The sequence below is a fragment of the Manis pentadactyla genome, chromosome 16, assembly GCF_030020395.1.
Source record: "Manis pentadactyla isolate mManPen7 chromosome 16, mManPen7.hap1, whole genome shotgun sequence".
Classification (NCBI taxonomy): domain Eukaryota; kingdom Metazoa; phylum Chordata; class Mammalia; order Pholidota; family Manidae; genus Manis; species Manis pentadactyla.
In genome coordinates, this window is record NC_080034.1 from 24,927,687 (window position 1) to 24,947,385 (window position 19,699).

The following is a 19,699-nucleotide window of genomic DNA, read 5'->3' on the forward strand; positions in this document are numbered from 1 at the left end:
GTTTAAAAGCATTCAAATTATGCAATATTGTATTGGGATCCTCTATGCATTATATAACTACTGTGCAATAAACTAGAGAACTAATGTCAAATAAGATTCAGATATAAACACATACACACACCCCCTAAACCTCTGTCCTCACAGAATTTAGTCAAGTGTAGGAAAAGAGACATTATACACAAAATAAATATCCTACCTAATATGTGACATACAATATGAAAAGTATCTACCTTTAGATAGAGTAATAAAGACTAATGTTATGGAGGTGACATTAAGCTCAATATTTTAAGTTGCAACTTGATTAAAGAGAAGGAATTAGCCATGGTGTTTATGAAAGGAGTGCAAGAAAAAAATGGATTTCAGGGAAAGGGTACTAGACCATGTAACTGGGAGGAAAAAAAACCTGGTGTTCTATGAGGTCTTTCATGAACCACACAAGTAGTTCTCGACTGTCTTCAAATTAGAATCATGGGAAGAGCTTTAAAAATACTGGAGAGGAAAAAAGAGAACCAAGATGGCGGTGTGAGTAGAGCAGCGGAAATCTCCTCCCAAAACCATATATATTTTTGAAAATACAACAAATACAACTAATCCTAAAAGACAGACCAGAAGACACAGGACAACAGCCAGACTACATCCACACCCACGAGAACCCAGCGCCTCACTAAGGGGGTAAAATACAAGCCGCAGCCCGGGGGGACCCGAGCGCCCCTCACCCCAGCTCCTGGGGGGAGGAGAGGAGTCGGAGTGGGGAGGGAGAGGGAGCCCAGGACTGCTAAACACCCAGCCCCAGCCATCCGCACCGGAGCGCAGATACACAGTGCACGCATGGGGTGCTGGAAACTAGGGAAACAGGACAGTAAGACCTGTGAGCAGGTCCCTGCAGCCGGCACACCTGGGACAAAGAAAAGCGGGTGCTTTTTAAACGTCTTAAAGGGACAGGGACCCCACAGCTGGACGGAAGCGCCCTGGGACACTTAGCCCAGCAGCTGCAAATTCCGGGGAACTCTGGGCGCCCAAACCCCCACAACGCAGCTTGGAGGCCCCTCACCGCGATAAACAGCCTCCCACCTGTTCCCCCTCCAATGCAGCTCCGCCATATTGGAGCAGCAGCCTGAGGCAGGCCACACCCACAGCTACTGCAGAGCTAAATAAACTCCATAGTGGCCAGGCAAGATCAGAAGCCCCGTCTGCACACAGCTGCCCAGCATAAGCTGCTAGAGGTTGCTGTTCTCCCAAGAGAGGAAGGCCATAAACTGGCAAGAAGGGACTTTCTCTTACCCAACACACACGCCAGCTCCCTACAAATATATCTATCGCCATGAAAAGGCAGAAGAAATTGATACAGACCAAGATCACAGAGGCAAACCCTGAGAAGGAGATAGACCTAACCAGTCTTCCTGAAAAAGAATTAAAAATAAAGCTCATAACCATGCTCATGGAGCTACAGAGAAATATGCAAGAGCTAAGGGATGAAGTCCGGAGGGAGATTACAGAAATGAAACAATCTCTGGAAGGATTTATAAACAGAATGGATAAGATGCAAGAGGCCACTGATGGACTAGAAACCAGAGAACAGGAACGCATAGAAGCTGACGCAGAGAGAGATAAAAGGATCTCCAGGAATGAAACAATATTAAGAGAACTGTGTGACCAATCCAAAAGGAACAATATCCACATTATAGGGGTACCAGAAGAAGAGAGAGAAAAAGGAATAGAAAGAGTATCTGAAGAAATAATTACTGAAAACTTCCCCAAACTGGGAGAGGAAATAATCGATCAGACCATGGAAGTGTACAGAACTCCCAACAGAAAGGACCCAAGGAGGACAACACCAAGACACATAATAATTAAAATGGCAAAGATCAAAGACAAGGACAGAGTTTTAAAGGCAGCTAGAGAGAGGAAAAAGGTCATCTACAAAGGAAAACCCATCAGGCTATCATCAGACTTCTCAACAGAAACCCTACAGGCCAGAAGAGAATGGCATGATATATTTAATGCAATGAAAGAGAAGGGCCTTGAACCAAGAATACTGTATCCAGCACGTCTAGCATTTAAATATGAAGGAGGGATTAAACAATTCCCTGACAAGCAAAAGCTGAGGGACTTTGCCTCCCACAAACCACCTCTACAGGGTATTTTAGAGGGACTGCTGCTCTAGATGGGAGCACTTCTAAAACTAAATAGATGTCACCAGAGAAAATAAAATCACAGCAAAGAAAGCAGACCAACCAAATACTAACTAAAGGCAAAAAATAAAATCAACTACCCACAAAAGCAGTTAAAGGAAGCACAAAAGAGCGCAGAATAAAACAACCAACATATAAAGAACAGAGGAGGAGGAATGGAATAAGAAGGGAGAAAAATAAAGAATGACCAGACAGTGTTTAAAATAGCTCAATAAGTGAGTTAAGTTAGACAGTAAGATACTAAAGAAGCTAACCTTGAACCTTTGGCAATCACAAATCTAAAGCCTACAATGGCAATAAGTACATATCTTTCAATAATCACCCTAAATGTAAATGGACCGAATGCACCAATCAAAAGACACAGAATAATAGAATGGATAAAAAAGCAAGACCCATCTCTATGCTGCTTACATGAAACTCACCTCAAACCCAAAGACTATAGGAACAAAGAAAGACTGAAGGAACAAAACAGCAGCAGAATCATAGAACCTAAGAATGGACTAACAGTTACCAAAAGGAAAGGGACTGGGGAGAAAGGGAGGGAAGGGAGGGATAAGGGTGGGGAAAAAGAAAGGGGACACTACGATTAGCATGTGTAATGTGTGCGGGGGGGCATGGGGAGGGCTGTGCAACACAGAGAAGACAAGTAGTGATTCTACAGCATCTTACTACGCTGATGGACAGTACTGTAATGGGGTTTGTGGGGGGGATTTGGTGAAGGGGGGAGCCTAGTAAACATAATATTCTTCATGTAATTGTAGATTAATGACAACAAAATTAATTAATTAATTAATTTTTAAAAAACTGGGAAAAGGAAAAAAAAACTACTGGAGAGGATCCTAAGCATCTACATAATTTTTTAAAGACACCCAGGTAATTAGAATATATTGCCAGGACTGAGAACAACTGTACAAGTACACCTGCCTAGCTTAGTTTCTCACAACTCCTCCTGGTACCTATTGGCCATTTCCTAATTAAACTATGATCTTTCTCATTCTTTTCATATTCTCACTCTGTGACCTGCGGAATCATCTTCACTTTTCCAGACAATACAGTTGGTCATTTTCTAAGTCTCTGCATAATTACGACCCCCAATTATTACGCATATTAGCTATTCAACTAGCAATTGCCAAAGTATCACTTAAAAAATGAAAAAGAAAACATTCAAAAAAAATCTTCCTACTAACCAGAAGCAGCCAGATGCCTCATACAAACATATGGATTAATTTTATGTTATTGCATGTTTAAAATGTTGTTACAAGTCTGTTTCATGTTGGTAAGCAGAATAAAGAATATTGCTTGCTACTTCTTAAGAGCTCAGGATTATTTTTAGGTTCAAACTGGAGTGACATAGTACAGATATCAAAATGTTCTTTGTAGAACATTAGGTATAAGTATTATTTCTTTTTAGGTAAGCACACTAAATATAAAAACACAATAGAGTACTGCTACAGCTTTCAACTCAAGTGTCTATGTACTACAGACTATATCACAGATGAAAAGGCATTTGAGTTCAGTACTTCCAGAATTAAGTGACTCTAAATGGGTCTAAAACACCCAGATCTTGATTTTAATCCCATGCTAATAGTTTACCAAGGTTCCAGAGAACATAACAATTTAAAGGCATAGTTTGAATACTAATCTTCAAATCACTCTGCAATATGAAGAATGCTTAAGAATACATGTCAACCATATAAACTGGAAAATCCACACCTTTTTATTACACTTCAATTTTCATAAAGTTTTTACTCTTCATAAATTTAACATTCCTTTCCTTGGCTCACAGAAAGAGAATGCTCCTAAGTAAAGGCATAAAGTATCAATGGGAAAAGGAAAATAAAAAATACTGGAGAGGATCCTAAGCATCTACATAATTTTTTAAAGATACCCAGGTAATTAGAATATATTGCCAGGATTGAGAACAACTGTACATTTATACATTCCATGTCAGGCAGTATGCTAAATTATGTACTAAGACCTACTATTCTGCCAACTTAGAATTCAATGTAAGGCAAAAATATCTTTTCCACCATTAAGTCCTTCATAAAGGAAATTGTATATATATATATATATATATCAGAAAGTATAAATTGCAACAAACGGGAGTACAAAGAAAGCAATGGATGTGAATAAATCCAAGCAAACGCTGACTGGGAGTCTGCAACACACACACAGTGGTTGAAGCTGTGAGCCTTTACTGCCCAAAAAATTGAGAATAAGACAACAAAGATTAAAGATCTGATAGTCCTTATTCATTTTTAGTTCAGCCAATGAGTGAATAAGTTAATGATGCTACTGAAGAGCTGCAACCACAAAACCTTCTGTAAGAGATAAAGTCTTACGCAATGAGTAGCACCTCACACCTTTTTCAAGGAGATAAGATTCACAATTCAGTTTACTGGGAAACTGAAGTCCCAGAAACCAGCCAACTAGATCCTCAGTATCTGCAGTCTCATGCATCAATAGTGAATTCCTAGCATGGAATACACTTCCCAGCAACAGTAACTTGCTGTTCCCTTTACTGCAAAGGTAAAATCTTGCCCAGATGCAAAGAAAAGAAAACTTTGTGAAGGAGTATCCACCAGCTTAACTGTCCCTTCCCATTCTAATTTGGAAACCAGATTGCCATTACTAATGTATTGGTGCATTAGTTCCTGCTTGTAGGAGTTTATTATCTGGGTATGTTGTACTTACGAATCAACTGACAAATAAGAAGGTAGACCCTGACTTCTACAACTGTAGTTGTAGAAACTCTAAAGAAATACTCCTCAAGCAGAAGTGAGCACAGATTCAGCCTTCTCCTAGTAGATGTGTGGAACCAAGCTTCAGCAGACTGCTATGCCCTTTCTATGGATATGACTGGGACTGTGAGGGAGGACATGTAAATAAGGTTACCATTTAAAGGATTTTTCAAGCCTAATAGAGCTTTTGTTACATTTTCTCCTACATCTTTATATATGCCTCTCTGACTGGTACTCAGAAATAAACACCAGTTGCTCCTTTCCAATCATACATATTTAATACCAAGAATACAATAGGGCACCAAGAATGAAATGGGCTTCTGAAAGGTGTATTCAAGAAAGCCTTCCCAAAAAGCAAGAGAAAAACTTGTGCTCCAAAGTGCTGATACTACTTTCTTGAGGTACCTCTGAGAAAATTTGGGGCAGGAAAGTACTAAGCATATTTGATAAAATCCACATGGTGGCTTGTGTCAGACAGGAGAAAAGATTTAAACTCCATTCTTAAGATGTGGAGAGGAGCCCATAATATCACAGCGAGTCACTTAATGCCAAGGGTAGCAGGGTGGTAAGTTTCGTGTTTTCTAGTAGCTCTTTTTTCCCCTCCCCCAACACGGCACAGCTATTCAAAGGGTATCTTCTGTGGAACAGAGATTGAAAGAGAAAAGTCATGAACTTGTATACTGTATTTCCTGTTAAAAGGCTTAAGGCTCTTCAAACTGGCCTAGCCAGTTTGAAAAAGCTCTCTGTGTTGACTGTAAAACAAGAGTAGAACTCTGATTTATATTAGTTTTTATTTAAAAATAAGTAATCTACGGAGGGGAAGAAGATGGCGGCGTGAGTAGAGCAGCGGAAATCTCCTCCCAAAACAACATATATCTATGAAAATATAACAAAGACAACCCTTCCTAGAATAAAGACCAGAGGACACAGGACAATATCCAGACCACATCCGCACCTGAGAGAACCCAGCGCCTCACGAAGGGGGTAAGATACAAGGACCGGCCCCGCGGGAGCCGAGCGCCCCTCCCCCCAGCTCCCGGTGGGAGAAGAGCAGGCAGAGCGGGAGGGAGACGGAGCACAGGACTGCCGAACACCCAGCCCCCGCCATCCGGGCCAGAGTGCAGGGTGCTCGATACTAGGAAAACAGGGCAGCAAGAACAGTGAGCAGACACTGGAGGCTGGGCGACAGAGGGCATAAGAAAAGCGCGCGACCATTTTTTTTTGCTTTTTTGCTGTTTTGTTTTGGCGAGCGCTTTTTGGAAGTCTTAAAGGGACAGGGACCCCAATACTAGGGAAACAGGGCAGAAAGACTGGTGAGCAGAGGCCTGAGGCTGGCACCGCAGAATAAAGAAAAACGAACGACCACCTTTTTTTTTTTTTTTAATTAAAAACTTTTTTTTTTTTAATTAAAAAAATTTTTTTTTCTTTTTTTTTTGGTGGGCGTTATTTTGTTTTGGCGGGCGTTGTTTTGTTTTGGCGGGTGCTTTTTGGAAGTCTTAAAGGGGCAGGGTGGGTCACTTAATCCAGAGGTAGGGAATCCGGGATCTCTGGGCACCCTAACCCCTGGGCTGCAGGGAGCAGGGAGGCCCCTTACGGAGATAAATAGCCTCCCAGCAGCTCCTGCTCCAACGCGACTCCACGATTTTGGAGCAGCCGCCCGAGCCAGGCCACGCCCACAGCAACAGCGGAGATTAACTCCATAGCAGCCGGGCAGAAAGCAGAAACCCTGACTGCGCGCAGCTGCCCAGCACAAGCCACTAGAGGCCGCTGTTCTCCCAGGAGAGGAGGGCCACAAACCAACAAGAAAGGAAGTCCTTCCAGCCGTCACTCGTCCCAGTTCTGCAGACTATTCCTATCACCATGAAAAGGCAAACCTACAGGCAGACAAAGATCACAGAGACAACACCAGAGAAGGAGACAGACCTAACCAGTCTCCCTGAAAAAGAATTCAAAATAAGAATCATAAACATGCTGACAGAGATGCAGAGAAATACGCAAGAGAAATGGGATGAAGTCCGGAAGGAGATCACAGATGCCAGAAAGGAGATCGCAGAAATGAAACAAACTCTGGAAGGGTTTATAAGCAGAATGGATAGGATGCAAGAGGCCATTGATGGAATTGAAATCAGAGAACAGGAACGCATAGAAGCTGACATAGAGAGAGACAAAAGGATCTCCAGGAATGAAACAATATTAAGAGAACTGTGTGACCAATCCAAAAGGAACAATATCCATATTATAGGGGTCCCAGAAGAAGAAGAGAGAGGAAAAGAGATGGAAAGTACCTTAGAAGAAATAATTGCTGAAAACTTCCCCACACTGGGGGAGGAAGTAATCGAACAGACCACGGAAATACACAGAACCCCCAACAGAAAGGATCCAAGAAGGGCAACACCAAGACACATAATAATTAAAATGGCAAAGATCAAGGACAAGGAAAGAGTGTTAAAGGCAGCTAGAGAGAAAAAGGTCACCTATAAAGGAAAACCCATCAGGCTAACGTCAGATTTCTCAACAGAAACCCTACAGGCCAGAAGAGAATGGCATGATATATTTAATACAATGAAACAGAAGGGCCTTGAACCAAGGATACTGCATCCAGCACGACTATCATTCAAATATGACGGTGGGTTTAAACAATTCCCAGACAAACAAAAGCTGAGGGAATTTGCTTTCCACAAACCACCTCTACAGAACATCTTACAGGGACTGCTCTAGATGGGAGCACTCCTAGAAAGAGCACAGCACAAAACACCCAACATATGAAGAATCGAGGAGGAGGAACAAGAGGGAGAGAAGAAAAGAATCTCCAGAGTGTGTATATAAAAGCTCAATAAGTGAGCTAAGTTAGGCAGTAAGATACTAAAGAGGCTAACCTTGAACCTTTGGTAACCACGAACTTAAGGCCTGCAATGGCAATAAGTACATATCTTTCAGTAGTCACCCTAAATGTTAATGGGTTGAATGCACCAATCAAAAGGCACAGAGTAACAGAATGGATAAAAAAGCAAGACCCATCTATATGCTGCTTACAAGAAACTCACCTCAAACCCAAAGACATGTACAGACTAAAAGTCAAGGGATGGAAAAACATATTTCAAGCAAACAACAGTGAGAAGAAAGCAGGGGTTGCAGTACTAATATCAGACAAAATAGACTTCAAAACAAAGAAAGTAACAAGAGATAAAGAAGGACACTACATAATGATAAAGGGCTCAGTCAAACAAGAGGATATAACCATTCTAAATATATATGCACCCAACACAGGAGCACCAGCATATGTGAAACAAATACTAACAGAACTAAAGGGGGATATAGACTGCAATGCATTCATTCTAGGAGACTTCAACACACCACTCACCCCAAAGGATAGATCCACTTGGCAGAAAATAAGTAAGGACACGGAAGCACTGAACAACACAGTAGAGCAGATGGACCTAATAGACATCTATAGAACTCTACATCCAAAAGCAGCGGGATATACATTCTTCTCAAGTGCACATGGAACATTCTCCAGAATAGACCACATACTAGGCCACAAAAAGAGCCTCAGAAAATTCCAAAAGATTGAAATCCTACCAACCAACTTTTCAGACCACAAAGGCATAAAACTAGAAATAAACTGTACAAAGACAGCAAAGAGGCTCACAAACACATGGAGGCTTAACAACACGCTCCTAAATAATCAATGGATCAATGACCAAATCAAAATGGAGATCCAGCAATATATGGAAACAAATGACAACAACAACACTAAGCCCCAACTTCTGTGGGACACAGCAAAAGCAGTCTTAAGAGGAAAGTATATAGCAATCCAAGCATATTTAAAAAAGGAAGAGCAATCCCAAATGAATGGTCTAATGTCACAATTATCGAAATTGGAAAAAGAAGAACAGATGAGGCCTAAGGTCAGCAGAAGGAGGGACATAATAAAGATCAGAGAAGAAATAAATAAAATTGAGAAGAATAAAACAATAGCAAAAATCAATGAAACCAAGAGCTGGTTCTTCGAGAAAATAAACAAAATAGATAAGCCTCTAGCCAGACTTATTAAGAAGAAAAGAGAATCAACACAAATCAACAGTATCAGAAACGAGAAAGGAAAAATCACGACGGACCCCACGGAAATGCAAAGAATTATTGGAGAATACTATGAAAACCTATATGCTAACAAGCTGGGAAACCTAGGAGAAATGGACAACTTCCTAGAAAAATATAACCTTCCAAGATTGACCCAGGAAGAAACAGAAAATCTAAACAGACCAATTACCAGCAACGAAATTGAAGAGGTAATCAAAAAACTACCAAAGAACAAAACCCCCGGGCCAGATGGATTTACCTCGGAATTTTATCAGACATACAGGGAAGACATAATACCCATTCTCCTTAAAGTTTTCCAAAAACTAGAGGAGGAGGGGATACTCCCAAACTCATTCTATGAAGCTAACATCACCCTAATACCAAAACCAGGCAAAGACCCCACCAAAAAAGAAAACTACAGACCAATATCCCTGATGAACGTAGATGCAAAAATACTCAACAAAATATTAGCAAACCGAATTCAAAAATACATCAAAAGGATCATACACCATGACCAAGTGGGATTCATCCCAGGGATGCAAGGATGGTACAACATTCGAAAGTCCATCAACATCATCCACCACATCAACAAAAAGAAAGACAAAAACCACATGATCATCTCCATAGATGCTGAAAAAGCATTTGACAAAGTTCAACATCCATTCATGTTAAAAACTCTCAGCAAAATGGGAATAGAGGGCAAGTACCTCAACATAATAAAGGCCATCTATGATAAACCCACAGCCAACATTATATTGAACAGCGAGAAGCTGAAAGCATTTCCTCTGAGATCGGGAACTAGACAGGGATGCCCACTCTCTCCACTGTTATTTAACATAGTACTGGAGGTCCTAGCCACGGCAATCAGACAAAATAAAGAAATACAAGGAATCCAGATTGGTAAAGAAGAAGTTAAACTGTCACTATTTGCAGATGACATGATACTGTACATAAAAAACCCTAAAGACTCCACCCCAAAACTACTAGAACTGATATCGGAATACAGCAAAGTTGCAGGATACAAAATCAACACACAGAAATCTGTGGCTTTCCTATATACTAACAATGAACCAACAGAGAGAGAAATCAGGAAAACAACTCCATTCACAATTGCATCAAAAAAAATAAAATACCTAGGAATAAACCTAACCAAAGAAGTGAAAGACTTATACTCTGAAAACTACAAGTCACTCTTAAGAGAAATTAAAGGGGACACTAACAGATGGAAACTCATCCCATGCTCGTGGCTAGGAAGAATTAATATCGTTAAAATGGCCATCCTGCCCAAAGCAATATACAGATTTGATGCAATCCCTATGAAACTACCAGCAACATTCTTCAATGAACTGGAACAAATAATTCAAAAATTCATATGGAAACACCAAAGACCCCGAATAGCCAAAGCAATCCTGAGAAAGAAGAATAAAGTAGGGGGGATCTCACTCCCCAACTTCAAGCTCTACTATAAAGCCATAGTAATCAAGACAATTTGGTACTGGCACAAGAGCAGAGCCACAGACCAATGGAACAGACTAGAGAATCCAGACATTAACCCAGACATATATGGTCAATTAATATTTGATAAAGGAGCCATGGACATACAATGGCGAAATGACAGTCTCTTCAACAGGTGGTGCTGGCAAAACTGGACAGCTACATGTAGGAGAATGAAACTGGACCATTGTCTAACCCCATATACAAAAGTAAACTCAAAATGGATCAAAGACCTGAATGTAAGCCATGAAACCATTAAACTCTTGGAAGAAAACATAGGCGAAAACCTCTTAGACATAAACATGAGTGACCTCTTCTTGAACATATCTCCCCGGGCAAGGAAAACAACAGCAAAAATGAGTAAGTGGGACTATATTAAGCTGAAAAGCTTCTGTACAGCAAAAGACACCATCAATAGAACAAGAAGGATCCCTACAGTATGGGAGAATGTATTTGAAAATGACACATCCGATAAAGGCTTGACGTCCAGAATATATAAGGAGCTCTCACGCCTCAACAAACAAAAAACAAATAACCCAATTAAAAAATGGGCAGAGGAACTGAACAGACAGTTCTCCAAAAAAGAAATACAGATGGCCAACAGACACATGAAAAGATGCTCCACATCGCTAATTATCAGAGAAATGCAAATTAAAACTACAATGAGGTATCACCTCACACCAGTGAGGATGGCTGCCATCCAAAAGACAAACAACAACAAATGTTGGCGAGGCTGTGGAGAAAGGGGAACCCTCCTACACTGCTGGTGGGAATGTAAGTTAGTTCAACCATTGTGGAAAGCAGTATGGAGGTACATCAAAATGCTCAAAACAGACTTACCATTGGACCCAGGAATTGCACTCCTAGGAATTTACCCTAAGAATGCAGCAATCAAGTTTGAGAAAGACAGATGCACCCCTATGTTTATTGCAGCACTATTTACAATAGCCAAGAATTGGAAGCAACCTAAATGTCCATCAATAGATGAATGGATAAAGAAGATGTGGTACATATACACAATGGAATACTACTCAGCTATAAGAAAAGGGCAAATCCAATCATTTGCAGCAACATGGATGGAGCTGGAGGGTATTATGCTCAGTGAAACAAGCCAAGCGGAGAAAGAGAAATACCAAATGATTTCACTTATCTGTGGAATATAAGAACAAAGGAAAAACTGAAGGAACAAAACAGCAGCAGAATCACAGAACTCAAGAATGGACTAACAGGTACCAAAGGGAAAGGGACTGGGGAGGATGGGTGGGTAGGGAGGGATAAGGGGGGGAGAAGTAGGGGGGTATTAAGATTAACATGCATGCGGGGGTAGGAGAAAAGGGAGGGCTGTACAACACAGAGAAGGCAAGTAGTGATTCTACAACATTTTGCTATGCTGATGGACAGTGACTGTAAAGGGGTTTATAGGGGAGACCTGGTATAGGGGAGAGCCTAGTAAACATAATATTCCTCATGTAAGTGTAGATTGGTGATAGCAAAAAAAAAAAAAAAAAAAGGGCAGTTCCTGTGTGGTAACCTCCAACGAGTTCTACACAAGGGTATAAAGGGCATATAAAAGTGTAGGCAAAGGGTCTGTTTGTGTTTATACAGAGGATCAAAGCCTAATTGGGCTACCCCGAAAATGAACTAAGATACGATATGAAAAAGAACTTCCAACATCTGCACCCTCTGGAAGACTCATGCCAGAAGATGATCATCAAAAAACCCCAACAAAGATCCACGCACTGCTACAGCTGTAGATGCACTCATCCCACCAGTTCCTGGACCTGCCATGGGAATGAGGAAGGAGATATCTAAGCTGGCCTGTGCATACAGTAAAACAACAAAATTGGACTGGATCTATACTGTTGGAACTCAACCAAGAATTTGGAGAAGTGCAAATTGTAGCGCTCCAAAGTCTTACAACTACAAACTATTTATTGTTAAAAGAACATATGGCATGTGAACAGTCCCCAGGAATGGGTTGTTTTAATTTGTCTGATTGTTCAAGTTCATTTGGACAATATCCACCATATCATAGATAAGTTTTCACAAATGCCTAAGGTGCCTGACTGGTTTTCTTGGTTTCACTGCAGATGGCTGGTAATTACAGATATGCTTTGGTTATGTAACTATACTCCTATAATGTTAATGTGTGTGTGCAATTTAAGTAGTAGCTTAAAACCTATACATGCTGAAGTTACTCTACAAGAAGATATATCAAAGAAATAATCAATCTTCCCATGTTTTCTTCCGCCTGCTACTTCTATAGCTTTTCTTCTTCCTTCCTAATTACAACCCTTAAATAGAATTCGTGCCTCATATCAAATTTACCGAGTATCATAATTCTTCCAAGTGGTAAAGATACCTCAAGACAAATGCTGGACATAGAAGCCACAGGGCATAAATATGCAAAGAAGTAAAAAGTTAACTTTTTCAAACAATAAGGCTTCTCTCTCACTTACCAACTTCACATTTCCCTGTATGGCCCCGGAAGATGACTGGTTAGCCAGAGACGGGTAAGATTCCTCAAGGGAGGAACAACCTAAGACAGGCACAGTCGCAGGGGGGCCATCAGGTGAGAAATTGGGGATCAACAGAGGTGAGGCTTAGAACCTCACCCCCCGTTCTGAGAGAAATCTTCTGCATACGTGGATGTTTTATTGCCCTTGTCTAGCTTGGATTAACACATAGTCTACAGGCACACACCTGATCATCTACATGTGCTCTCTTACAACACTAAACTATGTTTTCTACCTTTATCTTGTATCTACCTACCACTTCAGCATTTTATTAAAAATAATAATAATAAAGAGAGAAATGTGGTATCCACATATAAATCAAGTATAAAAACCAAATGAGTATTCATATTTGAACTGACTGTTTATAGTTCATAATGCATGAGCAAAACCGAAAGTTTCTGTGATGACTGCCCTTGTACTGTTCACTATGTAACTTATTCATTATGTAAGAATTTGTTCTACATGTAAAAACTTGTTTGTTATGCCTCAGAAGATTGGAGACTGACAAAAATTAGGCTTGGGGTGGAATAATGATTGTGCATTGAGCATTGACTCCCCTATACAGAATTTTATTGTCGTTAACAACCATTTGGTCAATAAATATGAGAGATGCCCTCACAAAAAAAAAAAAAGGACAGACTTCCAATGGTAAAATAAATTAGTAACCGGGATGTAAGGTAAAGCATAAGGAATATAGTCAAGATATTGTAACAGCCTGGTAGGGTGATAGCTGGAACCTAGAATTATGTATATAAATGTTCTACCACTGTGTTGTACACTTGAAACTCATGTAATGTAATAGTGTGTGTCAACTACCCTTCAATAAAAAATAATTATTAAAAAAAAAAAAAAAAAAAAAAAAAAAAAAAGTAACCGGGATGTAATGTATAGCATAAGGAAAATAGTCAAGATATTGTAACAGCTTGGTAGGGTGATAGCTGGAACCTAGAATTATGTATATAAATGTTCTACCACTGTGTTGTACACTTGAAACTAATGTAATGTAATACTGTGCATCAACTACCCTTCAATAAAAAAAAAAAAAAAAAAAAAAAAGAGAGTGCAGGAACACTTTAGGCAAGAGACAAGGACAGGCAGTAGAAACAATACTGCCAGTAGCAACAAAACCATTACATAACCTAATCCACTAGATACAACTACTGCAGATCTTTCTGAAACAAGAGGAGGAGGTATTTTTCTCCAAACTAACAATAACAAAACAGAATAATATTTTCAACAAAATACATATGATACTTGGGAGTCACTTTCCAAGCTTAAATGACCAATATATGCAGAAAAATACACAATAAATCACTTCTATGTTTTAAGTAGGAACTCATAATTATATCAAAGAAATTTTTTAATGTATTTCAACTGAGACACTATAAAAATAAAAACTAAACTTTTTAATGCTTCATTTTCCTATACATACTTTGAAATAACTATGATTAAATATTAGATTCTTACTGAAGTACAGTTTAAATTAATGAATATAAACTGGTATCAGTTTGAGTAAAATCATAATTTTCTATCAATTTGACAAACTATTTACTCCCAGAAAACTCTAAGCACTGTGAAATAAATAATGAACACCTGTTAAAAATCAGTATAAACAATTCAGTGTGGAGAGGTTTTTTTAATTTACAATGACAATGAAATGAAGAATTAGTCTTCCCAAAATGGAAGAATTAGCCTTACCTTTTTCTTCAGGCTTCATAGGTAAATACTTCTTCTCTGAAGCTATTGGCTCAGGCTTTGGAGCTGAGGGAAAAAAAAAGTTAACACTTCAAAAAAAAAATAGTTTTAGAGAACAAAGACAATTATACAGATAAAAAGGAAGACAGTTTAAATACAACATAAGATGAAAATATGGTTTAGCAGAAAGAACAATGTACCAGAATTAGTAAACTCAATATCTGATTCTGTACCTGTCAATATTCTCATGAGTAAGTAATAGCTCTGCAGTCTCAGTTTCTTCTTTGTCTAGTTAAGGTATTCATATCCTCTAAAACAGTACTACTTTCTGTGACGAGGAAAATATTTTATTTGTGTGCTATTACTGAGATTTGAAATGTTGGCTACTATGACTGTGGAACTAAACTTTTTATTTTATTAATTTTAATTATTTAGAAATCCCATACGACTAGTGGCTAAAAGCCACCAGCATTAAATTCTATAAAAATTACTTTTAACTTTTGCTCTCATTACCCTGGGATTAGATCAGCAAATATAAACCACGGAGGAGGAAAGGACTTGCATTATTGTAAAAAAAAAAGCAAATCCCTCAAGAAAAAAAAAATATTGTACTGCACTTACAAAAATCAGAAATTGGGGGCTGGAACTTAAACAAATAAACAAAGAGCTGGACTATAAAATGTTACCTCTGGAAAACTCTTTTAGGTACACCATAATATTCAACTGTTTAAAAAACTAAAAATAAACTGTTCTAGTTTGCTTAACCCTTAGCACACTCTCTGATGGAAGAATACATAATTTGTATTTGCCTGAAACATTAACAAACAGATTTCATCTGAAAAGGCACAGTAACTAATTGGTCACATCAATATATTATGTTTTCTAAACAGATTTAAACATTAAGTACATTTTTTTAACTCAAAATGACATATAACTAGAGTATCTAAATTATTTAAGATTGTTATTTTATACAGTTCAAACATTAAAAAAAATACTGCCTATATTAGTGCATGTGAACATTCAATTTTTATATATTTCTAAAAATCTGTACATACCACAATGTTTTTGCTAATAAAAATAAAGGTTTATATAAGACCCAATTTCACCATTTTAGAATTCAAAAATATGAAAACAGCAAACTGAACAATGTGTTTCTTACATACCTGGACCCTTAGCAGGAGGTGGTGGTTTCTTTGGTTTCTATTAAAATAGTAATGGTGAAAATAGTTGAACACTTACTTACATATTAAATATTTATACTTAAAATAAATTGTGATAATTAATCATCTAAATTTTATGAACATCTATCTTCATTCTCATCCCTGTCAAAAATTATAAAATGATTAAGATCCTAAAAATTTCCAAAAAGGTCACTGAGAAATTTATTCTATTAGAAAAAATACCTTTCTGATCAAAATTGAAATATTGCAAAATTTATTGTGAGTTGTTTAAACCTAAAACATCTTAATGAGGAGCAAAAATGTTCTGTCTTGCCTCCCCTGGGTTCAAGTTCTCTATACACTATTTTACCCCTCTTTACCAGGTGGGTTTTGTAGGGAAGGAGGGGTAGCAAGGAAAAGGACAGAAAGAAACTTTGTTAAAAAAAAAAAGTAGTTAATAAATTATCTAGCTTACATACTCGATTCTTCAGAACTCTCAAAGAGAAGATTAAAGGCAAAACTCTTTTTTTCCTCCATTTATTCAAATTTTCTTAGATTTATTAGCATTCATTCACTCATTTTGAAGACTTAATTTAATGCCCTAAAGAACATGAAGCACACTTCTAAGTATGTGAATTTGGTTTTCCCAAATTAAAAATAATTGATATTCAATGCTGTGTAAACACCTAATAAAAGCCAACAAAATAATGTGCTCATTAAGGAAAGTATAAAAATAAAGCATACTGAGGGTTGAATCAAATACTAAATGAAATCTAGCAAAGGAAAGGACTCTGAAGCATAAGCTTCTGGAGAGTAACCTATAGTAATTTACCTAACTAAATGAAAGACCACAAAGGGACAGATTCCTGCACTGGCTTAAATAAAATATGGCAGCCTGTCATGATAAGTCTGCTCTTTGTCTAACTTTCTTTCCCTCTGTTTTAAACACAAAATTGGAGAAGTAACAAGGAGGCAGTAATCCAAAATGGCTGCATAGAAAGATACTGAGCTTACCTACTGTTACACACACACTACATTTACATCTAAATATAGAACAATTCCTACTGAAGAACTGAGGGCGAACTGAACAGCTTCTGCAGAGCAAATAACAGAGGGGCCACATAGAGAAGGGAAGGAGACAAAGATAGAATAACAATGGGAATTCCACCATTGACTTGGCGACCTGCAGTAGGGAACAATATCACTAGAGGGACCAAGTGCAGACTTGTGCACCCTGAGGCAGAGCAAAAAACACAGCAATTTAAAAGACAACTAAACTATAAATTAAGGAAATCCACCTACTAGCCCTAGAGGATCCACCAAGTGGTGGGGTAACTGCTGAAATTCTCTCCAGAGTCAGAGACACCAGCAAGCACCATTGTTATGTTCCCCTTCCACCTTGAGAGTGGAGACAGAAGCAGGGTCCAGGCACACAGCCAGCCTGCCAGAATTGCCCCAGTAAGCCCTAGGCACCTCACCAAAACAGTTCCGGCCACACTCCCATGGGGCACCCTGCTTGTGCCCAACCCAGCTCCAGCAATCCCAACAAGGTGGCCCCAGCACAGCACACTCTGAGACCCTACAAGTCCATGCCCACCCTATCTCCAGCCTTCTGGCCAGGGCAACTTGTAGCCACTCTTAATTCCAGCTGTGTCATCAGGGCAGCCCCAGCACAGAGGACCCCTGATTCCCAGAGCACATGCCTATTTTAGGTCCAGAGAGCCAGCCAAAGCAACAAGGCACGTGCAGTCTATACAAGGGAGATTACTACACAAGGACACTCCATTAAGCACAGGAGAGGTAGTTGTTCTGCCTAATTCATAGAAAGCACAGAAAGTCAAACAAAATGAGGATGTAGGAATACTTTACAAACAAAAGAAAAGATAAAGCCCCAGAAAAACACCTGACTGAAGCAGAGAAAAGTAATTTTACCTGATGAACAGTTCAAAGTAATGGTCACAAAGATGTTCACTGGACTTCAGGTAAGAATGGAGGAATACAGAATTTCAACAGTTACAATAAATACCACAAAGTACCAAACAAATTACAGAACTAAAAAATGCATTAACTGAACTGAAAAATACAATAAAGGGACTCAAAAGCAAATCAGATAATACAGAAGAACAGAGCAGTGATCTAGAAGATAGAGTGGTAAATCACCAATCAGAACAAGAAGAAGAATAAACAAGTTTAAAAAATGAGAATAGTTTAAGGGATCTCTGGAGTCAACAATAAGCAACTAACATTCGCATTACAGGGATCCCAGGAAGGGAAAAGAGAAAGAAAGGGGCAGAAAATTAGAAGAAATAATGGCTGAAAAGTTCCCAAACCTGAAAAAGGAAACAAAAATCCAGGTCCAGGAGAGCCCCAAACAAGATGAAACCAAGGAGATCCACACCAAGACATATAATAATTGAAATGCCAAAGATCAAAGACAAAGAATCTTAAAAGCAGTGAGAAGAGTGAGTTATCTCCAAGGGAAATTCCATTAGACTATCAGCTGATTTTCTGCAGAAACTACAGGCAAACAGAGAGTGACAGGATGTATTTAAAATACTGAATTAGAAAAATTTACAACCAAGAACATTCTACCAGACAAGATTATCATTCAGAACTTAAGGAGAAATATAGTTTCCCAGACAAGTAAAAGCTAAAGGAGTTCATCACCACTAAACAGACCTTACAAGAAATGTTAAAGGATCGTCTTTAAGTGGAAAAGAAAAGGTGTTAATATATGAAAGAAAAAAAAAAATCATACTGGTAAAGGTAAACATACAGTAAAAGCTGTAAACCAGCCACTTAAATACTATGAACATTAAAAGGTAAAAACAGTAAAATGAGGTATACCATGAGTAGTTAAGGAATACACAAAATAAAAAGATGTAAAATGCAACATCAAAAACATAAAACATGGAGGTGGCAGAGTTTTGAATAAAAATGTACTGCTTATAGGATGTTCAAACTTAGGCACCAATCAGCCTAAAATAGGCTGTTTTATACATATAGGTCAACATACATGAACCTCATAGTACCACAAACCAAAAGCTCACAAGGTAAAGTAACAAAGACATAACACTAAAGAAAACAATTACACTTCAAGGGAATAGACCAAAAGAAGAAAGGAGCAGGGAAGAATTACAAAAACAAGAAAACTGACAAAATGAGAATACATACATACTTATTACGTAAAACATAAATGGACTAAATGCTAAATCAAAAGACATGGGGTGGCTGAATGGATAAAAAAATATAAGACCCATATACATGCTGTCAATAAAGGACTCCCTTCAGATCTAAAGACACACACTGAAAGTGAAGGGATGGAAAAATATTCTTCACATAAATGGAAGTGAAAAGAAAGCTGACGTAGCAATACTCATATCGGACAAAATGAACTTCAAAACAAAAACTGTAACCAAAGACAATGAAGACATTAAACAATGATAAAGGGGTCAATCCAATTAGAGGATATCAACATTCATAAGTATGCATTCAAAATAGGAGTACTTAAATATATAAAGTAAATATCAACAGAAATAAAGGGAGAAAACAGCAATACAGTTAACAGTAGGGGAATTTAATACCCCATTTACATGAATGGATAGATCATCCAGACAGAAAATCAATTATGGAAACACTGGCCTTAAGTGACACAATAGACTAAATGAACTAAATATATACATTATGAATATTTCATCCAAACACGACAGAATACTTTCTTTTCATGTGTACATGAAACATTCTCCAGGACAGATCACAATTTTAAGCCACAAAACAAATTTCAATAAATTCAAGAAGGCTGAAATCATATCATGCATCTT

At 38.4% G+C, this 19,699-nt stretch overlaps 1 protein-coding gene across 4 annotated transcripts in view; it reads right to left on the reverse strand.

Moving 5' to 3' along the window:
- The window catches only part of CD2AP (CD2 associated protein), a 171,497-nt gene that overhangs the window by 23,224 nt on the left and 128,574 nt on the right, over nucleotides 1-19,699 (reverse strand). For all 4 annotated transcript variants that reach the window (XM_057494077.1, XM_057494074.1, XM_057494075.1 and 1 more), the window contains exons 10-11: nucleotides 15,882-15,918; nucleotides 14,722-14,784 (exon numbers count right to left, since the gene is read on the reverse strand). In XM_057494077.1, coding sequence (XP_057350060.1) covers nucleotides 14,722-14,784; nucleotides 15,882-15,918 — 100 coding nt within the window. The remainder of the gene's footprint in view (nucleotides 1-14,721; nucleotides 14,785-15,881; nucleotides 15,919-19,699) is intronic.